The sequence below is a fragment of the Meleagris gallopavo genome, chromosome 10, assembly GCF_000146605.3.
Source record: "Meleagris gallopavo isolate NT-WF06-2002-E0010 breed Aviagen turkey brand Nicholas breeding stock chromosome 10, Turkey_5.1, whole genome shotgun sequence".
In the NCBI taxonomy this organism is placed as follows: Eukaryota; Metazoa; Chordata; class Aves; order Galliformes; family Phasianidae; genus Meleagris; species Meleagris gallopavo.
Window position 1 is genome coordinate 18,604,316 of NC_015020.2, and position 24,626 is coordinate 18,628,941.

General features: G+C 46.5%; 2 protein-coding genes across 2 annotated transcripts; one reads left to right on the forward strand and one right to left on the reverse strand.

Annotated features, from left to right (window-relative positions):
• The first annotated feature begins 26 nt into the window (after window positions 1–26).
• On the forward strand, window positions 27–3,611 carry LOC104909261 (interleukin-12 receptor subunit beta-2-like). Its single transcript, XM_010716019.3, has 4 exons — window positions 27–711; window positions 1,083–1,167; window positions 1,970–2,069; window positions 2,360–3,611. Exons 1-4 carry the CDS (start codon window positions 648–650, stop codon window positions 2,861–2,863), a joined length of 753 nt encoding a protein of 250 aa, XP_010714321.1. The 5' UTR covers window positions 27–647; the 3' UTR covers window positions 2,864–3,611.
• A 5,949-nt stretch (window positions 3,612–9,560) lies between these two features.
• On the reverse strand, window positions 9,561–22,198 carry SERBP1 (SERPINE1 mRNA binding protein 1; the record flags this gene model as incomplete). The annotated part of the gene is made up of 9 exons (XM_019618402.2): window positions 9,561–9,718; window positions 10,858–10,896; window positions 11,829–12,002; window positions 14,347–14,394; window positions 17,369–17,546; window positions 19,877–19,951; window positions 20,532–20,603; window positions 20,744–20,881; window positions 21,945–22,198. Coding segments are annotated over 9 exons (1,035 nt in total), but the record flags the coding sequence as incomplete, so codon positions are not given.
• Window positions 22,199–24,626: the final 2,428 nt, after the last annotated feature.

Below are 24,626 nucleotides of genomic sequence, written 5' to 3' on the forward strand. Positions count from 1 at the left end.
TCTTTTTGTTATTTTCGTAAGTCCTAGCCCTGTAATTATCGGCAGGGTACAAATAACAGACTTAACTAAGAGCTGTATTCAACAAATGTCAGCACGTTGAGACACAGCAGGTAACACGCACTGCGTTCCTGCGCTTGGGTGCCTTCCCCGTGCATGGCCTTTTCCTCCACCTGCGTAACCCCCATGCTTCCCTCCAGGACAAGAAATGCTTTTTCTTCTCCTATTCAGGAGTTGCACGGCAGCTTTTAATGGATGTTTCGTAATTCCACCACGCAAACCTCATTTTAGATTTAGACACTGATTCACCAAATTACAGTAGTCAAAGCACAGGGTAGCCAATGCTGCGCAGCATCTGTTCTACTCTGTGCAGTGGGACAGGTCTCAGAACAACCCCAGTGGCCTGAGCTCTCCTACAGCCCTTCCAAGGACTCAGTGACACAGACAAGGAGGTTACTTACAGCAATAGAGAACTTCTGCACGTTCCAGCTTCTGGAAACACAATTCTTCTTAGAGCTAAATGCAGTAAGAATACCTGCTAGGATTCTTATTTGCTTTTCCCTTTTTCTCTTTCAGCCATTTGTAATACGACATCCCAGCATTCGTTTTACATCACAGATCTACAGCGTGGGGAGTATTATGTCCTGTGGATGACAGCGCTGACAGATGCTGGAGAAAGCCCCTGGGGAAACAGCGAGCTGGTCTGCTTGGAAAGTAAGGAGCCTGCTGGGGGAGAGGGACCAACAGAGCCCTGTGTGTGGTCCCTTCTGCTTCTGTGCTGCCCAGGGGCTGCAGAAACAAATTTGTGCCCTGTGTCGGTGGGAGGTTCAGTACTAGAAGGTCAGCAATCACGTATTTTGGATTATGGACTGCCTATCTCAAGAGGCAGCTGTAGACATTCTAACATTATAAAGTACTGTTTGCTCAAATGTCATTGCTTCATTCAGTTCCCTGATTTAAAACCTGAACACTTCTGGTATTCTTTACAAGTGCGAAGTGGTATTCTTTATGAGTGCTGTCCAGATTGAACTAGAATAAACTTTTCCTCATTAAAACAAGGTTAACATGTCTGTTCCATGTTCCAGGTGCTGTGGACTGGATTATTGTGCTCACCTGCAGCTTCTTCATACTCTCAGCCTGTATTTGCTCCCTACGTCCTGCAAGAAAACTGTGAGTGGATCGATGCATTGCATTCCAGTAACACGTGGGAGTTTTGCTAGAGGGCGTATTAGCATGCTCTCGGGACACCTTGGGGAACAGGGAGGATTGTTTTGAACAAAGGTTTTGGATAATGTGAGTGGTAAGAACAACGCATCGTGCTTAGGAGATAGCTATAGCTCACATATCATGAATTTGTAACCGAGATCTTAAGGCCAGCTTCCACTGAACCCAAGCTGATACAGACCTCGGTCACTTCCTGAGAGGGAAGTCAGACCCTGTGACAAAAAGCCCTTTTTCTTTAAAGCAACATAAACACGTCCCCAACCAGATTTTCCAGGGTTGAGTTCATGGCCACGCTGAGCACGCTCTGCTGTTAGTCATGCACACCTAACAGGGCTGGCTGCAGGACGATGCTGTGCTGCACTGGTTTTTGCTGAGTACTTGCTCAGTGTTACCTCACTGCTGGCTTTGCACCTGGAAATATTAGCATCTGGAACAGCCAAAACCCAACACACTAAAGGCTACGGACCAGTGGGCAACAATATATACTCAGAAGTGGCGTCTTGGCCAGAAGCATTTGAAAAAGTGGAAATCCAAAGCTGTGCAGTCCAATCAGCCAAAATTGCTGCGTCCTCAAAAACTTGGGCAGGCTCTGCCAGTCCCACCCAGCCTGAGTTTCTGCTATTCTATAGTAATGCAGACTCATTACACAGAATTCTTCAGTAATTGCACACACAGACAGCACGCTCCAGCTCAGCAGAACTTGCAGGTATGGGCATTTTGCTTTTAACTTCACTTGTTCCATCCGCAGATTACTCTTGCTCTTTTCTGCCACTGTACCTCAGTGGTACAACAAAGCCATTCCAGATCCAGCTAATGCCACATGGGCTAAGAACGACAAGTCTACGAAGGTAAATCAGACTTCTTTCTTCTAACCCCATCATCTTCAGCAGAAAAAGCAGTCAGAGCTGTGCAAATCAGTCACCTCTTAACAGAGCAAGCCCTGCACTTTCGGGCACGGAAGCAGCTCCGTCCTGTATGGTGTTACACGTAGTGTGCATCACACACAGCGACTGCAGAACTGTGCAGGGCCGCTTCCCGCTTAGCAGTGGTGGAGATGCCTGCGTTTTGGGGGTGGGTGGGAGGGCACAAGGCACCGAGTGCAGAATTAACGAGCACTGCTGTACGTGTGCCCCCCCAGCAGGGTGAGCTGAGCGTGCCTTCCAGCCTGCTCTTGCACAACAGCAGCGGTTTTGAAGAGCCTGAAACCACAGAAGTAGAGGAAAGCTTTGTGCAGACAGACTGCCAGGTTTTCCAGGACAGGCTCATCTTCAGCAGCAGCAGCAATCATGACTGGCAACTGAAAAGCAGCTTTGAGAAGCAGGAGTCGGAGTACAGGCCTCTACCCAGCACCACAGATGGAGACAGTTACAAGCACCAGCTTCCCGACTTGTACAAGAAGGTGGTGCTGGAAGTGACAGAGCAAGCACAAACCGTTTCTGAGTACATTGCTAATCCAGTTACTGACAGAGCCTACCTGCCCTCAGCCATCTCACCACTTGTCACAGACACTACTGAAGAAGACCCTGAACTTGAGTACAACCCCATCTCTATCTTCCCCATTTCTTTGCCACCGGAATTTTCCTACGGAGGGAAACTTAACCTGGACACGGTGAGACTGAACTGCAGCTCTTTCTCAAGGTAGGCTGTCAGGGTGGCACAACGGCCTGGCCTGGATGTTTGCACTTTAGCCAAGTATTGCAATGTGTTTCATTGCAGCTAGGACAGCGACTTGCACGTCACACCTTCAGGCAACACAACCCAACTCACAAACCTTTCCAGGTTCTAAGTCACGCCTTACTTTACAATGCAGCAGCTCTTCACCCAGAGCACGCTCAGGTAGAATTAAAGACAAAAATCCAAATTGCTGGGGCTGTCAGCAGGCTTCTTGAGATTAATTGCTCAGGCTGCCTGCAGAGAGCCAGAGCTGCCTCAGGTTCCTGCCCCGCTGCCTGAACACGAGGCTGGTTTGAACTACAGCAGACAAGCTAAAAATCATCCAAAACATTGCTTGCCCAGTAACAGCAAAGATGTATTTCAGTAAGGTCAGACCTCAGCAGCTGAGCAGGTCATGGTTGCACTGTGCTCCAGCTGCACACAGCAGGTCAGAAATGCAACACCTGAGAATATTTGCCAACCTTACATGCTCAGTACCCCAGCAGACAGCATTCCTCACTACTGCCTTAATTCAGGCACACCTTTCAGCCCCAGTGACAATGGTGCTACAGCCCCACGTGGGCACTGAAGGATCCCTAACTTGATTGAGCTTTTCAGCCCCGCTGCAAAACCAGTCAGAGCAAGCCTACCTTCAGGGCTTAGCACAGAAGAGATCCTCACCAGAAATAAAGCAGCAGGCACCACGTGTACACAGTAAGTCAGATGGGCTGCTGAGAATTTTAATGATTTATTGAAGTATTCTAATTACAGGCTTGAAGTACGTGTTACACATTTAATGACTTTGTTTACTACGTGCTTATATTATTTATAAATAGAATGTTGGAAACCTGAAATTTGTTTGTTGTTGTTTTCTCTGGTCAAGCTCAAGTGCTAGGCTGCAGGCAGGCACAGCATGAAGTACCTGTAATGACAAAGCTGGAGGTTTGTGCCTGGAGAAGGTAGTCCAGATTTGAGCTCATCTGGAGCAGAATGCTTTGTCTCCTCCCGTGAGGATCCAGGTGGCTGCTCCCACCCACAGCCTGCCGGCTGAGCAAGCTGTTAAGCAGTGGCATAAACTCAGGACAAAAGCCTTGCATGTCACCCAGTGCACCTCAATAAAAGAGCCATGAGGAGGTGACCCTTAGCTGCAAACATCACCTTTTTAAACGGCAACACAAACATACCTGCATCACGAGGCTGCTGCTTCGAGACCACATCTTTTCCCACTGCATTCCACTTGAAATAAAAAGTAAACCGAAGCATTAGGGAGATCTGTACTTGCAACATCTGAGACGTCCACAAACTCCTGTGACCCAAATCCAAAGATTTGGCACGATATGGCTGTGATTTTTAACACCTGAACACACCGCCTTCTAACTTGGTGCCAAAAAACAAAGGCTTATTACCACCACCAGGTAATGGGGTTCTCTACCTCTGTACTGCAGCAGTACCTCCGCAGCAGGGCACCCACAAAGAAGCAGTGCATGTGCCCAGCACCTGCATTGTGCCAGAGAGGCCGTGCACTGCATCACAGTGCTGCCCTGGAAAGTGGCTTGATGATAAGAAACCGAGCAATAAGGAAACACTGAACACAATTCCTGCCCACGGAGCTTCCCAAAGCAAAGCAAAGGGCTCTGCTGGGAGAGCCCAAGGAGTAACACTGCAGGTACTAGGAACAGGACAGGCTGCACGAGCACCAGCATGCTGCCCTCCAGCAACCTCGTGCTGCTTCAGGGCTCCTCTGTAGCACCGAGACCGATTTTGAAGTGTTCCTGGCAGTGTTCGCCTGGTCTGCCTGTGCTCAGTGTGTGCTGCTGCCTCTCAGCACTGCTCCGGCACCCAGCGCTAGGCTCACCGGCAGCAGGACGCAGCCAAGCCCCTTTGCAGACATGGCAAGGGATTGCTCTCACAACGGGCCGTTCTTCCCATCAATTACCTCAGCAGCCCTCTGTGGACGGGAATACTTACCTTTCCTGTCCAACCACGTGACACGGGCTCACCACGCTCATGGCAGCTGTTGTGCATTGAAAAAGCGATTCCCAGATGTAGCAACAGATGCTCACGGCCAGGCCTCTTGTCCAGGAGCAGCACACATCCTTGTCAGGACAGCCCCCCAAGTCCGTCCCACCACACACCAACACAAGGCGTACGCTTCTCCCGCTCCCACCCACGACTTCCACAGGGGTGCCAGAACAGGATATGCTGATGTGCAGACTTGCAAATCAGATACAAGGAAGCTTCACAGCAGCTCCTGCAGTGCAGCCCACGTCACAGGATTATCAGTTTTGAGCTGTATTTCAGGATGGTATTTCCTCTTTGTACTTGCTCATGGCTCACTGCTGCCTCCCTGCTGGCCAGGAGCTCTGGGCTCAGCTGCTCATGGCCATACTCACACAGCACAGCAGAGGGAAGATGCATTTCCTTAGGAAAAAACGGCTTTCAGCAGAGGCCCAGAAGCAATCTGCAGAGCAGCTGCCTCCACTTGGCATCTTCATCCCAAACCAGCAAACGTGCACTGCCGTCCATCACGAAACAAAACTGCTGCTCACAGGCAGCAATGGCCGTCCCATCCAGCCCTGCACTGCTGTCACCCCACAGCGGGCTGCAGCCCGTGTCAGACATCCTCATCACTGAGCCGGGCCTTCAGCTGCTGCTTTTTCAGAGAACAGAAGCAACACTTCTACTTGCTCTCTGTGCAAGACAGCAGGAATCTACTTCCTCACCTCTAACTCAGTGCTACGGCTCAGAGCCAAGACCAAGGAGCCTGCTTAGCAGGATCTACAGATCCCTTCTCACACTGTTATGCTGAACTCCTGCCCACAGAACGGAGTAGCCTCATCTCACACCTATCTGTCCATACCTGAGCACCAGCACTGCCCAGCTCCACTCCTGCACTCACAGGGGCACAGCCCAACAGCCACCAGAACAGACACCAGAGGTACCAATCGTACCACCACTGAGCAGAAGGCAGCCTTATCAGCAAAAGCTTAGCAGAAAGGGAGAACAGCTTTGGTACTCCACATCCTCTTCATTCTTCGCTATCAGGTATTTCACCTGTGAAAATAACATGCAAGGTGGGCAAGGAAAGCACACACAGAAAGGCCTCCACCAAGGCAACAAAGCACAGCTGCCCACCTCTGCACAAGGCTGCTCACCTGGGAAGCATGCAGGATTTTTATTTTTATTTTTTTTTTGCATGTTACCAGCTCCACAATTACACTTCTGGGGTCTGGCAGCTCGTTCCAAGTTCTGATCCCCAGCCTGTGCCCAGGTATCTCCCACCTGGGAAGGCTGCCTGTGTGCCAGCCAGAAGCACACTGCCAGTACTTGGGTCACACCTCCTCAGCACCAGAGGAGAGCTGCCACGCTCTCCAAACTCCAGCTGGCAGCAACCCTTGCAAACACACTCGGGTGCCCATCACAGCAGATCTCTATCTCAAGACAGTCACACAAAACCACAACAGATATCCAGAACCAAAAGCAGCTGTTTTTAAAAATCACTATTTTATCACTCGCCTAATCCTGCACGCTGCCCCTCAGACAACAGCCAGCTGATCCTCACATCTATTAATCACAAATTGAACACTAGGATTCATTTTCTTCATTCTTCAAGTAGGTAACTCGACAAAGGGCTCCCTGGGAAGACTTAGTCCAGTTGGAGACAAGCATTACCAGCAGCAGGGACTGAGCCTGAGCTGCCCCCCCTGCCCCCCCCCCCGCCAGCCTCCTCAGCTGAGGCCACACCATCAGCTTTCCCCATCAGCTTCAAGCTCCCCAGCAAAGCACCACGATGGGCTTTCGCAGCCCCAAAAGCGATACGCCAAATGTCCCAGGGCACTCAGCTCCAGCTTGAGTGTATGGAGGGCCTGGAAAAGCAGAGCAGAGCATGGGCATGAAACAAAGGCAACGAGGTCCTCACGAGGACAGTAGAAAAGAAGCAGGTTAGCAAATGCTGCAAGTGTCAGCTTCAGGCATATGTCCTGCATTTATTAAAACAAGAGGTGAAGCTACGCAAACCAATCTCAATGGGCAAAACCGTTACAGTTAAGAGTGGTCTCAGCTCTTCCAACTGCAGACACCACCGTATATTCACACATTCTGATGTTTCATTTTCCTCAAAAATTGCCCGTTCCCACACAGCTAACACTTGCATTTATTGATCAGTCTCCCTTCCTCCCAGCATCAATCCATAAGATGAACTTTCATGCTCAAACCTCGCCATTGTTACGTTCGTAAGCCAATTTGCACCACGTGCTTTTCTCCCTCTCCAGTTTTTTCTGCTGGCCACCTGCTGAGAAACTGCTCGGATTTCAACAGGTTTAGTCCTCTGGATTTGGTGTGACAGCACAAGTGGCAAGCAAGAGGATAGAAGTCAGAAGTCACTACAGAGCAAGCTCACTCATCAGAAATGAGCTGCTCAACTCAGAGGGAGATGATTTCCCAAAGCAAAGTCTGATCCCAGCAATGGAAGTGGCACCATAGGAAGATCTGGACCACCTGGGGCAGAACCTAGATGAGACACTAATCTCAGTGGTTTCATCTCCATGGGTTTTCATGACATTTTTTAAAAGAGCATGAAAATAAACCTTTATTTCAGTTAACACCCACCAATATTAAAGATATATGTTCACAGCTTTAGTTCTTGACACGAATGGACTGAAAGAGGCAAATTTACATCTATCAGAACAGCAGACAGACCAATTTGAAGTACAAGCTGTCTTGAGCACCGCACGTGACGTGCCGTTCCGGGAACTGCTCTATTCTCTAAAGCAGAAGGGAAAGCTTCTGGCCAGCCCGGCCCCAAATGACCAACTGGACAGTCCAGAAGGCATCTGGAAAAAAGCAGAGTGACAACTGAAACAGCAGATACACAGTCTGGAGATGGGGAAGGCTTATGTTACAGAGAAAGCTTTTCTGTAAGTGTTTCTGCACGTCAAGGCAATTAGTTGTATTACTCAAGGCGTCCTAAAAGTGAAACTGCAGCACGTTCAACCAACTCACAGTGGGAGATGGAAGAGAAACACTCAGAGCTGGAAGGAGCGCAGCACCGAGCACCTGCCTGTCTGCTTAGTCGGGAGAAACGAACCAAGAGCTATCACCATCCACCAGCTGAAAGCCTGCCTCCTCCTCCCAGCCTGGTGCTTCGAACTGGCAGGTGAGAACACTAGGAAGTCTGATCTGATGGTATTAACAGTGGTTTACAACAAACACATCTGTAGAAAATAGTTCAGGGAAATCAAGCCAGCCAACGCCACGGTTAAGGAGTTCGGTATTACATAGTCAAAGGTCTCCCATACTTTTTGCCTGTCCTGTACAGCTTTTAAAAAAATAGGGCATTACCATTTGTTTTCTATCTACCTAGTTAAGAAACTACAAATGTTTTAAGCTGTCCAAAGTGTAAAACATTAAATAAAATGAGAATCCTGCTTCTAGTCTCCTACTAAACGCTGCAGATAAAAACCCTACGAAACCCTCCTTATTCATCATTCTCTGAACTGCTTTGGGGTACTGAAGTGGTAAGGTCCCCATTGGCAGGGGTTAAATTAAACCTACACGTTACTACAGGGATCCGAAGGATTTCTTACAATCGCTCTCTGGAAAACATTCATTTGTCAACCAGCAGTCCAACCTCAAACAGCACGCAGATGCAGAACAAAATTTAGACTGAAGGCGAAGCGCTGGGGTTCTGTTCTGCACCTTTCTGCATCACACACACACTGCAGTGCCCCGAGTCCTCCTGCCTCTTCCGCAGGGCTGTGGGTGTGTGCCGTGAGCACATGGGATCCCGCTGTCCTGGGGCACAGTGCCACAGCCCTAGAGGAGCACCAGAGCTGCAGCTGCCACCTCCCCCCCAGCTCTGCACAGGAGGAGAGGTGGCTCAGCTACAGGGCACCCTCCCATAGGAAAAGCAGAGGTGATTTAAAAGTTTTTTGTTTTTTTTTTTTTTTTTTCCTTTCCTTTTTGCCAACAAAGCTTCTTGTTCTGTTGAAGGAGGGAATAAAAAGGTAAGAAGGGTGAATGAAAAGTGTCACGCTAATTTTAAAACCTGTTTAGACCAAATATCCACGTATCGCTGCTGGATACACGGCTATGGAACCAGAACCCAATGTGCTTTGAGTATTTTTCAAGTATCTGGTAACAATTCTGTATAAAGCTTTTGTGTAAACAAACTACCAAGCAGATGAAAAATGACTGTTTTTCCAAGTTTGAAATTAAGCATTAAAACCGAAGTAACTCCAGGAGGTGGTATTTCAGACAGTGCTCAGTCTGCCAAATTAAAATGCCACATATCCCAAAAGAGCATGGGCCGATAAAAACCTGCTAAGCAGGAGCTAAGGGAACACAAGTAGTGTGCAAGGATTCAAATCCAGCTCGCAGTTAGGGGAAAATCTCTAAAATCCTGAATTAAAAAAAAAAACACAAATGAAGTGAAAGCTTTTAACTGGTACACACTGTTCACACCTATATTTCAAGTTTGGAAACGCATATTTTCAAGCAGCAATACAAAAAAGTATCCATGAAGAATGCATAATCTCTGAAAAAATTATGAAAACATCCCTGCTACCATTACATTTCTAAATACAAAACTGACTACCATATTGTTGCTTCTGTGTAGCGAGAGAAGTTCATTTTCGAAACAGATAAAATTCAGTCTTTAGGTGTGAATGGTATGAATGACAGTCTCCTTTTTTTTTTTTTTAAATTTCTTAGTTGTTTAGGATCCTTAAGCATGCAAGCCTCGGAGAGGAAGGCCCGACGAGGGCAGGGTTGGCTTATGACATCCAGTTTAGGACAGAGCTGGGAAAGCCTCTGGGTCATCTACATCAGGAGCAGAAGCACTTGACTGAAAGAGAAACATCAGAAAGTTATCACCTCCAGCAGCACCCAGCCCTCCCGTTCCCATCCCTCACCCAGCACCGTGCCAGCAGCCAAGCATGGCAGTGCCAGGCACTGCTGACACAACTGTGCCATGGCACCACGGGCACGGGGCAAGGCCAAGCCCTTCCCTGCACAGGGAACCTGGGTGCCACCCCAGCAGCAGGGCACACAGTGGGACTCCCACCTTCTTTCTATAAGCTACGCTTATCCCACACAACTCTGAGTTTCAAAGAGGCAAGAAGCACAGCAGTCTTCAGCAGTTCAGTACTGGAAAAAGTACTACTACAAAAGCAACTTCTCATCTTCCCCCACGACAGGCAGTAAATTTTTGTTGGTCCCCCTTACCCCAGGGTCTAGGCAGCTTCCTCAACGCCTTCTTACAATAACACTACCTTTGGATGCACCAGAGGCACTAAGCAGACCAGAGCTGCACATGCCTAGAGCAGGAGCTTACAGCTTCTTTCCATTCTTAATCAGAGTGCACTCCACGTGGCTGCCACTGTTGCAGCAGCACACAACCACCAGCTCTCAACAAGGGAATGACTGAAGCACTACAGAACAGTGTTACTGGTTCAGCTCAACCTTCACGCATTTAACTTCCCCTGTTTACAAATTGTTAATAAAAAAAAAAAATAGACATCGTGCCAATCTATTCCTAAGAAGTCAGACACGTCAGCAAAAAGCCTCTTCAGTCCTCGCAGAGTATTTCTTCCCCAAAAGGCTCTCTACTGTGCCTAAAACAGCACTGCAATTAAATCCAAAAAGAAGGGACTTTGGAGTAGCCTTCACTTTCTGCATGAGAAATGTGGTGGGGAAAAAGAGTAGAAAGCATTTCCGAACAGGAACTGTGGAAGTTCCTGCAAGCATCTACATGTATCAAGGAGGAAGTGAAACGTAAAACCACTCCAATAACAGCTGCAGCAACATCTGCAGGTAAGACACACACTGCAGAATTGCCCTTGCCACAAACTAGAGTTAAGAAATAATAACAGGGCCTTCTGCATTCAGCCTATGTATCTTCAGGTACTGAAGCACAAAGCAGGAGGGCAGGCAGGACGGGAGCTCCCCACTCTGGGGAAGGCAGTGGCTGCAAAGATCACCCACCTGGTTGGGCGTGTGGATCACATCAAACTCCTTAACCAACTGGAAGGAAACAGAAAGTCAGCATCAAACAAGCTGCACATCTCAAAGTACCTCCCCTCCTCCTAGCATTCTTCTAGATGTCCTATTAGTGACGCGACTCAGAGCAAAATCCACCACAATTTTTATACCAATTCCTTATAATTTTTCTTACACTGCTGCCAGGAAAGAATTGTCCAACTAATAAACCTAAGCATTTAAAAAGATGCAGTGTAAAGAGAAAGTCAGCATCCCACAAAGGAAAGAACGAGCCAGACCAGTTTACATGACAAAAAGTGACACCACAGCCCAAACTCATCTTCTAGCAATCTGAGTACGTTTACAGCAAAAAAGTGATCGGAATTAAGTCAAACTTTGCTACAGCTACACAACTGTATGTCAGCTTCACACTTCTGCCCCAGGCAGTGCTTTTACCAATTATTTCCTCAGGGCTTTAGTACTACAGGTGGAAAAATATTCCTGCACACTAAGAAAAAATCATATTTTATTTCCATTGAATCCACCTAAATCCCTCAAACTGAAGACACATCACGCAGCCACAAACTTGTTTTCTTTCCCTCCCAGAGGTGACAGTGCAGATATTCTGTCCTCAGGGACTGACAGTACACTCAGGTCTGTCCAAGGAGTCATTTTTCAGGTTTAGATACAGCTGAAAAGAACTGTTTTTTTTTTTCCCCCCAATAGTAACCTACTCCTTACCTCTGGTTTTGTGCCTAGTTAGAAAGCTGCTGAACACTCAATCCTTTTGTCCTAACAGTGACCTAATTTTAAAGCAAACCTGCAAGAACAGACCTTTCACTTGGCTTTAAATGGAGCCTGATTTCTGAACAATTCCCCCCAGAACAAGAGTGTAGGGAAGGGAAAGTTCAAGTGCCACAAGCTCAGCTGCCTCACAGCCGAGAGCTCCGGCTGCTCACCTTGTCAGACCTGCTCACCTTGTCAGTCCTGCCCCCACGGCTGGCCCTGCCTCCACGTCCTCGGCCACCCCGGCCCCCTCGACCACCGCGTCCGGGGCGGCCGAGGTCTCCAAAGTTGATCTCCAGCTGGGATGTGATGTCGTTGGCAGGCTTACGGAAGTGGTGATCCATTACCGAGTCCTCAGCGTGAGCCTGAAACAAACCATTTTTTCCTGAGTAATCAGATCACCACCAAGTGTTTTCATCTGCAGCTGCACTCTTAGTAACGCAGCACCTGAGCTCACCTCCAAACGCACACCCTGAGTGTGAGATACAGCAGGAAGAGCAGTGAATCAATTGTATCACTTCTGCAGACACTACACAGAGAGCAAGCTGTGATCTTAACTTCGTTCAGGCGCTGGAACTTATTTGGTATCCCCAAGGCAATTCAGAGAAGCTCTGGCACTCTGTCACATTAACAAGTCTAAGCTTACCTGGGCCCCAACCATTCCAATACTTTGCTTTCCAGTATTTCACTTCCTCTCGTTTCATACCTGAGGAATCTTAAAGTTCTATTCATTCAAGTCTTGTGCAAAATGCACTCAATAAGTCATCTTTATTTTGCTCCATGAGTGCTTTGCATGTCCTCATTTGCTTCGTTTCGTGTTAAGCACTTCAAGCACTGGAAACCAAAGAATCCCACCTTGGTATTCAGCCATAGCAAACAGTGGAAGAGGCACAAGCACAGTTCAGTCAGAATGTAACTAAGGTAACTAACACAATTAAGGCTAAAAAAGAACCCACCTCACAAATCCCACTGAGGAAGGACTCCTACCAGATTGCCATGACAAAACAATCTCTCACAGCTTGCTGGTGCATTCAGTGAAAAATCTCAAGACTTAAGCCCTGCATCCCACTGTGCAGAACAGACCAAGTATTTCAAGTCATTATACACCAAACATAACAAGCAACACGTGTTTTTGTTTCCACTACTCAGCATAATTGATTTGCTATATAAGCAACCCATTTTTGGCACCTACGATGACGTGCAGAATGTAGAATTGACCGCAGTGGATCAGATCAGTGCTGTCTCTTAAAAAGCCCAACCATCGTACTTTGGAAACATGACCATCCATGACTCTCTGACACCCTAACGTCTGGCTGAGCAATCGTTTGCTTTCTTCCCTACGTGCAGGAGCCACATGCAAGCTTAGGCATTCTGACCGTAAGTTACTTTTCTTGTGGTGTAGTTACACAATATACTGACTTTCTGACTTTCAAAGGCAACATACTGTGCAATTAAGTGCAACACCTCTTAATTATCTGTTGTGGATCCTTCACAGAGCAGCCAATGGATAAACAGAGGGCTGAAGTCAAAAGGCAGAAAGTTGCTTTTGGGGATGCCACGAGTCACTCGCAAGCACCAGAATGCACAGAGCCACCAAGAGTGCTCCCCCCATGCTAATGACCCCTTCCAAGCCCAGCTGGACGTGTGGCCTCCACAGCACCCACAGCTTAATTAGGCACACTGAGAAGTATTGCCCCATGCTGGTTTACTCCAAACGTGTTTCACTGGGATGTGTTCTGTGCAGCAGCTGCTCCCTAGAAGACTTCTGGTTTTACTGATCTGAAGCACTCTCATCCCTCAGATCTCTTCTCTGTGCTCCTGAAGCTGGCTTCAGCAGATATTTTTTGGACAAGTCATTCCACGTCTCTACCTGACAGCGCAAGCAGAATGACAATACTAAAGCAGAAGTACACCAGTGATTCAAATAGCAAGCGATGCCTCCCGTTATGGTTTTGATTCCTTTCCTACTGATGGTGTTTCACCTACTGTTTCAATCATCGCAGGATACGGAGATGTTATTTCCAACTTTTTGGCAGTCAAGAGACTCTCTTCCAAGAGGCAGAAGCAGTAGTTCTGTGCATCTACTTCCCTGCGCTGCTACTGCTTAAAAAAGAAACTCTACAGTCTACCAAAATACTGTATTTTTCCCAACGGAACCACTAAAGCCAGCAAGTAGCAAGTTCTGCGTATAACCTGAGAATTTCTTTATCCAAAATAACTCTAGCTAATTTAAAACACCAATACAAGACTTGGCACATCCTCCTCCTGTGCTTTGGTGGTAGAAGCCATACCACACAGATTGTCTGTTCTAAATCATCTTTGGAAGTACTTCATTTGTATGTACTGGCAACTCTCGATAGCGCTCTGATCTAAGATAGCTGCTTGAAGGCACTGCTACACTTGTGGATCTTGGGAAAGGCTGTCCAAAGCTTTAAGAACAAGTCCCTAATGGGAAGTGAGCCAAAGCAGACAGCAAGATATGGAAAAACAGCAACAGAAAATAAGAGACTCATGATGGAAGTGTTTATGGGATGATCAAGGAGAAAAGGCACTAATTATGGAGGGCCCTACAGTGCAGTGAGACAACAGGCACGGACAGAAAAGCTCCATATTCTCTGCGTTTGTTGTTTCTTTATGTCAAAGCCCTTCATTTCAGAAGGGGCTCAGGTCAAAAACATGTATCACCAGTTAGATAGAAAGGATCAGTACCTCATTTGACTCCAGCAGACTCCCCTGCATTTCTGTCATCGCCTTTGTCTGATGAAAGTTGCGTGTCCACATCAAAGTGACAAAAGGAACAAAGGGAGAAAACAAAAGGAAGAAATGAGACTCAACTACATATAGAAACAACACGTAATAAGGTCACATGAACTTGCTGGATACAGATGGCACTGAGCACACGAAGCAGCAAAAGGATGGGAGCAGAAGTTGTGCAAGCATCCAGAAGGAGCAGAGGATGGATTTATACCAGGAGGCAAAGAGAAATCTTGGGTTGGAAATAAGAAGTTGTTTAATATGAGCTGTTGGGAACTCCACATGCAGACCAATCTCCTGCACCTCACTACACCGGGCCCACAGACCTGTACAGACAGATGGCACAGGTTGAGGGTGGTTTCAAGTAATTACTCTCAATGAAAAAAGAGTTTCTGCACAGTCTGGATTTGAGTGGTTCCTACACACTTTGCAAAGATGATTGACTGTGTTCCAATACTTGCTTCTCATCTTCCACTGTCATCTCCTCTCTAAGAAAGTGATGAGAGTACAAAGGTTTAAAGGCACAAGGAAGTGGCACAGCACAACAGATATGATGAGCAGGAACTCATTCACTGGTGGATGAAACTCTCCAGGAGCTGCTCTGAATAACTGGAACAAGTCTTAAAATTTCTTCACAACTCAACTTCCCATTATTTGTTCAGTAGGACTTGAAGTACTCAATCACAAAGTCAGTTGCAGGGAAGGAAAAGGATCACAACCCAGCCTTCTGGAAAGATTCTCATCAGACGAGGGCTGCCAGTACATGTGGATTTCATATTAAACCAGCAAGAATCCGAGACAGTACGAAGAGTTTGTTGTACAGCACATGGGACAGATGGGAAAGACCCGAGATACAGCCAAGCACTTCAGTCTTCTGTGAAGAACATGAGGAGGAGGAGAGCCTTGTGAAGGAGATAGGGTAGATGAGCAGCACTGGGTCCTCACACATTTCCTTTACCAAAATTTCCTAGGACATTCCCAGGAGTTCTGAGAATGCGGCCCTTGTGACACTTCAACTTCTCAGAAAAATCTGCACGTGCACATTGTCATTATTCAGCCCTAAGGGTTAGGAAGATGTGGGTCTGAAACCCAGAATTTACCCATACCCAAGTCACTTCCACACACCCACCACTCTCATTGCCCAGCACAGAAACTTCCACCAACTTCATGACTCAGAAGAATGTCCAAGACAACAGAGAGCAAGAACAGCAGGTGGTGAGCAGCTTTGTTCACAACTCCTAGTTATTCTACCTTCTCTACCTGTTCACAAAGGAACTGCAGAGAAAGCTTGCCCAACACCTGTGTTTTAAGAACAGTTCTGCTACAACACTTAGGAAAGGAAAAACACTTTCCCAAGAGATCAGCGAACAATGAAGGAACAAAACGAGACATTTGCTGGACAAGTTTAGAAGAGTCTATTAATGGCAGTTTTGTTTGTATCTCCCTTCTGTGCTCATACAGCAGGGAATGGTTATCTCAGGAGTATCTGATTTGTTTATTTCAAGAGAAATCAGCTAAACACACCTCAGAAAGAGCAATGTGCTCACTTCAGCATTCCATGAGAGAATTCTGATGTAAGAAAGAAGTTTGAGAAACAGAATAAACTACTGCTTCAGTTTTCAGAAGGAAAATAAGAGCAAAGAGCTTTCCAGCTTCTTAATTACTCAGGAGTACAACCATCTCATCACACTATCATACGTTCAGATATGTCTGGGGAAAAAATATTCCATCTACCACTGACACATAGTCACGTATCTTTGCTCCGTGGAGACTGGAGTGGGGGAGGAAGATGTCCAGACACGCTCAGTGACTACAGGTGTGTTACATTTACATATCTTGCTTGGTACATCTCTTTAACCTTACTCCTCTAAGCAATTTTTAGTCTAACTTAAGTTCTGATTCCTATCCAAGCTAGGGAAAGTAGCAGAGTAGGAAAATTTCAAACACTGAGCAGCTTAAGGAAAATAAAAAGAACCAATCTACTTTACACAGCAGAAAAATAAATGGCATGATTGTGTCTTAAACTCATTCCAATCTCAGTAGATTAGAAATGGAGTTCTCATGGTAAGTGATGAACAGTGCTCCCCCAGCTGTATGGCACGTCCCATCTTACGAGAGATAAAACGACAAGGTGTGAAAAGCAGAGACACACATTGGAACATCAAACAGCGTATTGCACACTACTTCATTACTTCAAAAGGAGTCAGAACCATCTGCAGCACAGGGCTGAAGGCCACTGATTAACAGTGTTAAAACCAAAGATTTAATGGTCCTTTCAGCTTCTGAAACTGAATCCAGCCGTTAGAGCCCAGCATTAGGAAACAAAGCTCTCTGCACTGCTCTCCTCCCTAAAGCGGGACAATGTGTTTCTCTCTGCCACACTCACGCCTTTAAAAGAAGTTGGTTGTTATTACAAAGTATTTGAGAAATTACAATTTTCAAGTGATTCTACACAACTGTGTTGACACATAGAAGCTCAATTCAACTGGTTTCTATAAAACAGAGGCACTTGGCTGGGTAACCCTACAGAATTACAAGTTACCTAGGTTAAAACTTCTGACCAGGTGTAGGCATAACCCCTATTTTTTCAGTCCTACACAAAATTTAGCAAGACCAACACAGTGATACAATAAACTCCTATTTAAAAAAAATGGAAAAAAATGTTCCCACTAAGAGGCAATCCTTACAAAGCTCCCTGCCCAGCTGCAGTATTCCAGTCTTCTCTCTTAATGGTCAGGTTATAACACAGTGTATGTCAGCTTAAGAATATAGAACAACTGTGAAAACTAACCACAGGAAGAACAGCAACTAACACTACTGTACAGCTGCAGTTTTCTGTAAGAGAAGTTGTTCTCGCTTTATGAACTTTGACAGAAAGGTCAGCTTGCCAAAGAACAGAGCTTACACTCCAAGAAGTACATATCATTAGAAAAACCTATACAATCTGGACACTAGCAAATAGCAAAAATCACTTTACCTCCTCGCTCTTTGACTTGTGAAGAACAAATCCTTTTTTCCATTGCCCATCAGCACCCTCATTTGGTTTACGGATGTTGAACTCAACCTTTGCACGATCCTTACTTTGAATAGCTTTCCATTCGTCCAGGGTCATTTCCTTAGGACCTTCCTCCTTAACTTCTTCAACCTCATTTTCCCTGCAGTAAATTCATGGATATTACTTACGATCATGGCTTAGAACCCATTCCCTATACACAGTGAATTCAAAAACAGCTCTAATCAGCACCAGATTATAATAAACATTATACACACACACACACACACACACACACACTGCAATGCTATTATTTTGTTTCAGATTTATGTATTAAAAACTCAATTCCAACACTCAACAAACACACATGAAAATTTATCTCCTTTAGCTAAATATCACAGCCAGACACCTTTTAAAACATAAATGGTGACCACAGCAACGTTTTAAAATTAACATTGATCCTTGCTGTCTGTTCCCAGTACTAATGGCCCTTGTCCTTGCAAATATAAAAGCCTATTTTTCCATGAGACTTGTTTGGAGCTTTCTTCCCTCCTCCAAGAGACCTGCCTCCCCATGTGCCCAGTTGGGCAGTGAGATGGCACCTGCTCTTACCGTAATCCTCAAGACTCTGTTGTTGTTGTTGTTGATTTGCAAGGTCTGCTTCTTTGACTTGATTAAAAGCAGCTATTAGTATACCAGGTAACCAAAACAGTTTCTGCTTTTGGCTAACTTGAAAAAACAACTGCATAAAAACGTAGGTCCTTGGTAGATGCATCACCTATTGTAAAGTTCTGGCACCCCAGCTTCTGCCAAAGAGCTATTTTTAAGTAAAATGCACAACCACTATGTTCAGTAACAGATCATGTTCCAACTACTCAGGCAATCAATCCTCCAGTCATTCTTTGGTGTGTTTATGCAACTCTATTTGATTTATGAGCTACTCTGCCATTATAGAAAAGCAGTGCCATGTATGTGCAGCAAAAACATCGTGAATGCATCAACTCAAGAGAAAAGGTCTTTCCTGCAGCATGTAATAATGCAGAGGGTTTAATGTCAAAATCAGTGCATTTCATTTTACTCAATGTAGGAGAAAATGACTTTATGTGATACCTGCAGAGCCATGCTTACTGCTCACTGCAAAGGCACTGCCCCCTGGACTTCTCCTTATTCTGTAAAGCATCCTACAGCTCCACTGAAACATTTAGAGATCCAAAACAGCCAACTTGGAAGCAAAGACATGTAAGGATGCTTCCCTGCAAAGATGACTGATGGACTGCAACAAGAGTTGTATACTCAAAGCAGAATACATCTTCTGAAGTCTTCCAGAAGAAAACCACCCACACAGCCAGCCTGCAGAATGCTGCAGATACTGACCCACTCTTGTGCAGATCAGTAACCTGGTCAAGCAGCAGGCACCACTTCTAATAAAGAGCCAAGAAATACTGCACACTCAGAAAATCTCAGAGAGAGATGGTATAGGTTGAAATGGACTCCAAAGAGGACCTGGTTCCAACACCCTTAATGTGGGCACAGAGATCTGCAGTACTCTTTTTCCTCCAATACGAGCTACATGCATTTTCTGACCACTGCTGCAGTAGCTCTAATTCCTTAAAACTGCTCAGGTTCTTTCTGTTCACAAGGCAACCCTTAACCACAGGCATCTACAACCTTGCAGGAGTGATGGCACTTAGCAAGTAGGTAAAGCACGTCCCTGCCTTACTCTCCACTCAGTCACTGTTTCACTGGTAACCAAAGCTACTAGTGAGGAAATCGAGCTACAGGATTCCACATTAGAAATCTTTGGCAAACAAGCATCTAAAAGAAATGTTTTCTATTGTTTGCCATTTTCTTTTGAATCCAGCAGAGAACATGCACTCATTGAGATACTGCATTTTCATAAAGACCTGTATCCCTCCAAATCAACTCCAAGTAACTAAGTAACAGTTGTGGGAATTATTCCACTCACTGACTAGTTGCTTTATTTCCCCTTAACAGCGTCCAAGAGAAAACAGAAGCAATGGAGAGACAGAAGCAACGGAGTTAACTTCTTTGAGAACTGCACACATGCACAGAAGATGGAAAGAGTGAGAGACAACCTTTCTTCTACAGGCCAGCCACACAGCCTCAGCAGTTCTGAGAAACTAAGTGCCTCCCATTGGCAGAACATTCCGTCCCCTGGTTGTTCTGGGTAGTTATGAGCATGGTTGCTTTTGGATTTGGTACTTACAGTTGTAATCCTGAGATTACACACTACAACAGGTTATTAATAACTAAATCTGAAAGCAACCTAAGAGCTTGCAATACACTAATAGCTTAAAACTTGACATCTAGAAGTTATCTTTAAAGAGAGTTCTTCAGCAGCATGACTGATTTTGTATCCACTGACATATAAAGTGAATATGGCAAAACAGAAGTAAAACTGTCAGGGAGTAAAAGCAAAGCAGTGATACCTTTGAGGCAACCAGAGAACACGACAGAAGGGGACACACTCACTTGTTTTCAGAATCAGCAGGCGGATGTTCCTCTCCCTCTGGCGTTTCCTCAGTTACAGCAGACTGATCCAATTCGCTGTAATTACAGTTGGGTTTTGTTTGTTTTGCTGTTTAAGTTCATGCCTATTTAAAACTATGCAAGATGAATGCCTAAGTTCCATAGCACGTTTACACAGCTTACTGTTCTTTAAAAAGAACTACTTCTTAGTGAAGTAGTTCTTGGTGTTCCCCCTGCCTTTTAACACTCTGAGCTTTCCTTCTTCCCATTCCTCCCCAACACTGAGTCATACCCATTCTGAATGTCTCCCATCAAAGCTTGAGACAAAACACATCTGGATATTAAAAATGCTGCATTCAATGCGATATTTGGAAAAAAAGCCTGCTTAGTTAAAGCTGTTGTTTAATTTTTAGTAAAATAAGGATCGTTCGAAGAACAGCAGAAAACGGCTCCCTATTTTAAACTTCCCCACAATTCTAGTTTTAGAAATGGAAGCCATCTCATCTATCTGTAATTCACCACATTCTGAAGTCATCGGTTTCTTTCATAGCATAACACAAACCCCCAAAATCTAAAGGAAAAAAGGCCACCAAATCTTTACGCTGTGAGAGTTAGGATTTAACATTGATAGATCTCTGAGCAATCAGTGATTACTAACGTGAGTTCGTCTTTGACGGTTCCCCAGTTGTGTGATCCACTGCCACCTCGCTTGTCCTCGTGCTTTAGGCCGCTGAAATGCGAATGTGAAACAGAACTAACAAAACTGAGTTAACATTATAGTGTCCAGATACAGAAATTCAAAGACATTTTGAGCCATATATTAATAGTAAAGAATAGCTGAGGAAGCTCTAGGAAAAGCTAAAGACTTACGATCTATCGCTGCCACTATGTCTGTCAAATTCACGTTTGCCACGAGAGTCAAACCCATCTCCTCTGCCCATCCCACGGCCACGGCCACGGCCTCTTCCAAGTCCACCACGTCCACGCATCGGTCGGTCCAGGATGGGTCTACAAGAAAAGGTCACACTTCAGTATTCCCCCTCCCAAGCTTTCAACACAGCTTTCAAGTTTCTCTTATCATGAGAATGTGGCTCACTTTTCCTTTGATTATCTGGACCACAAGGGTGGTTAAACACTGGAGCAGGCTTCTGAGTAAGGTGCTTAGCACCCACTCCTCTCAGCACTCCAGGAGCACCAGAACAATGCCCCAATTAATGTTCTGCTTTTGGCTAGCCCTGCAGCCACACACCTGGATTCAAGGATCTCTGTAGGTCTCTCCCTTCCAACTGAACTAATTCTAACTATTGACAGTCTAATTTTAAGGTTGATCTATAGGACTGGAGAAAAACCATATGTAATGCTGCTCTCCACATTTCAGGAACTGAACAAATGCTTTGTCTGCATCTCCTGCCCACTGTTCCCAAATTTAGCCTTTCTGTTGCATTATGTCACTTGCTGATGCCACAATCTCGCATTCAGCTACCTTACTTTTAAAAGTACTTCAACACTGACCATTAAAATGCTAACATTTGAAGACTGTTTTCAAAACTCTTGAATTCTGGACCCAGTGTGACACTCGGTTCCCTCTAGCCACGAGCTGGTTTCATTGCTTCCACACCTGAAGCCACTGGAGCCAAAGAAGTATGAACACCTACATGGACAAACCCACATTGGCTTGAGGTTAACTGCACAAGTGAAGCAACAGCTGTAACAGCAAACGGATCTCATCCTGCAGGCAAAAGCTACGCTTCAGTTCCTCTTCTGTCCTCTGTGTTATGGATGTTCAGAAATACACCGAGGATCTTACTGATTTACACCATGCTTTTTGTCAAACTAACGAATTCTTCACATTATGTGATTCCTGGTAAAAATTTGAGCCACATTTGTAAATGAAATCACACAATGGGAAAGTACCCTATGCTGGCACAGGTGAGTCTTTCGATCGACAAATGGCATTTAATCACTTTAATTCTAACAGTTTTTGCTTGGCTTTTAAGCTTAGTAGCAGAAGAAAGGACAGCTCCACTCCAGGGTATCACCACATTCTGCATCACGCAAGGCACATTCTTACTTATCAACAGAGAATTCTCCTCCTTCGCCCTTCTCATCGGCAGGTTTATCAAATCGGCGCTCACGAGGAGGTCGTCTCTCAGGTCTCCTGTCAATGGGTTTGCCTTCGCCCTGCTGCTGCTGCTGCTGATCAGGCCTCCTGCCAATGCGCCTTATCCCTGCAACAGGAGCAAAACACACCAACGGAATGCAGAGCTGCTCCGGGACAGATACTGCTGGCAGCACTGTCAAACAAAGATGAACGTGAGCTGAAATTCAGGCTTTTCTTCTAACCCTGTGACCACACAATCTTAGGAACGATATCTTTATAAGAAGGTCACTGCAGATCGTTTGACTCTAATTGACGTTTTTACGCAGCCTTTCAATCAAGCTGCATTTTGTCCAAGCATGTTCTCTTACGCTACTGTGGGAAACAAGACCTGTCAGAGTGCACAAACACCACAGATCCGTATTCAAACGATCGGCTTTCAAAGAAGGATCAAGATAAGCAAGTTCTGTATTCTTTCTCCAAAGGGTATTTTTCAGGTAGAACATGTGCTTTCTATTTGATGTGCACCGAAACAAGGCCAGCAGCTTCCCAGAACCAAGCCCCCACAACAGCCACCCTGTTTCATCCTACCACGCTCTGCCTGGAAGCATTTAGTCAGACGGAGCACCCGGGGCTGTGCTGTTCAGAAAGCCCACTCCCCTGTCTGATGGCACCCACATCCCACAAGCCTGGCAGCACAGCAGACACAGCTCAGTGCCTCGGGATGACTCGATGTGCTGCTGCTCACAGCCCCACATGCTGACGGACAAAGGCTCAGCCAGCAGTGAGCTGCACACAGCTCGAGAGCTGCGCTGCTGCAACGTCAAGCAACCCTGCCTCCATTTCTACACTTTCTGAAGTCGCCCAGAATAACCATTCCCCATACTGTCTTCCCCACTATGACATCTGAAGGGTCTTAAGTACTTTTTTCCCATTCATCTTTACTACTTCTTAAGAAGACCCATGCAAACTCCTTCACGTGCAGTGACACCATCATCTTCTCAAAACACACGGGAAACAAAACCCTCAGCAAACACCACCCCCAGGGCTGCCTCAAAAACGGAGCTGCTACTTAAAAAAAGTCAGCTTTTAATATTCCCAAAGACAGCAGTTCCTGCCAAACAAGCAGTGCTGCACCTGGGTGGGGCCCTGAAGTTACAGCTGTAATGATATATCCACGCCAACACGCCCAGACTAACAAAGCCTCCTTACCTGACACGCTGTGCTGAGCGCACATGATTGCATGACAGACACTGCTTGCTCAGTAAGGCTCGCTCCCTGCAAAAACACAGCAGCCTCAACCCCTACTCATCCCCAGGAGAGCCACTTAGTTGTAGAGGCACAGCAGAGTCAGTTGTGCCATGCTGAGGCACGCTGCAGGGCTGCAACACATGATCCAACGTCAAGTGTAGCACCTTATGCTCAGCATGGGGCTCCCAGTAGCCAAACTGACAACGCACGGCATTATACTGCAGAACCCACAAGCAGTAACGCACCAAACAACTGCACCTTGCAGAGCACTGCTGCAACAGCAGGCCAGGGTGTCTGTTTCATTGCTATAATAAGCCACAAAAGACTCCTTGTCACAAAACAAAGCACTGCTCGTTCTTGAAAGTCAACGTGAGAACCGGGAGGTGACTGCTCCCGAGCTGTGCCCTGGCCAAGCACGCTGCTACATCTCATTGCATGGGCTCCCACTGCCAGCCCACAGCTGACCCACTCCCATGGGGGACACGAGCTCCAGGAACCACCACTCAGGACAAAGTACCATACTCCGCCTCAGGAAAATAATCCCACACTGGGAAGCACAAAACATCCACAGGCAAAGAACGCTGCAACAGCTCCCAGGTGCTGCCTGGTGTTCTCTCACTATCCAGCAGGCGCACCTTCTAGTATCACATATTAACTTCTTTCTTAAAGCCCAGTGTAACCCAAACCCCCACACGGGGTGCTGCACAGCCACCTGCGTGCACAAAGCTCCTGCTTGTCACGCGGCCCTCTGTCACACCGACTCCTCTGTCACAGCTTATTTATTCAGCCTGTGTGCACTTCCAAAAGCCAGAATGCCCCGGTGAGATGGCTCCGGGGTCGCACAGACGGGACAGAGGATGCGAGTTATTAACCAAGCACGCGTTGTTCCTACCGACTCAGTTCTCACTGCTGCACAAAAATGAGTGACTTCTGCTCAGAGCCTGACACACACCTGCACCCACTGACTGTCCGGAGCTCACGTGGAGGTTCTTCTAATTCCTGCTGCTTCCATCGCAGAACCCCAGGATCCCAGCATGGCGGGGTTCGAAGGGCCCCCACCCCCATGGCTGAGTGCCCCCACCAGCTCCAGCTGCCCAGGACCCATCGGTGGCTTCGGCACCTCCAGGGTTGGGACAGCAGCTCTGGACAGCGGTGCCAGGGCCTCACTGCCTTCGGGGAACGAACTTCCCCCTTACGTCTGAACTAAATCTCCCCTCTTTTAGCTGAAAGCCATTCCCCCTCGTCCCATCACCACCTGCCCGCGCAGAAGTCGCTCACGAGTTTACCAGCTCCCTGCAGTACCAAAGGTCCGCCCGACCCCTTCCCTCGCCCACACCAAACCCACCCACGGGGACACCGGGACACCCCACGCGCTCCTCCATTTTGGGGCCGCGGCCACGTGCG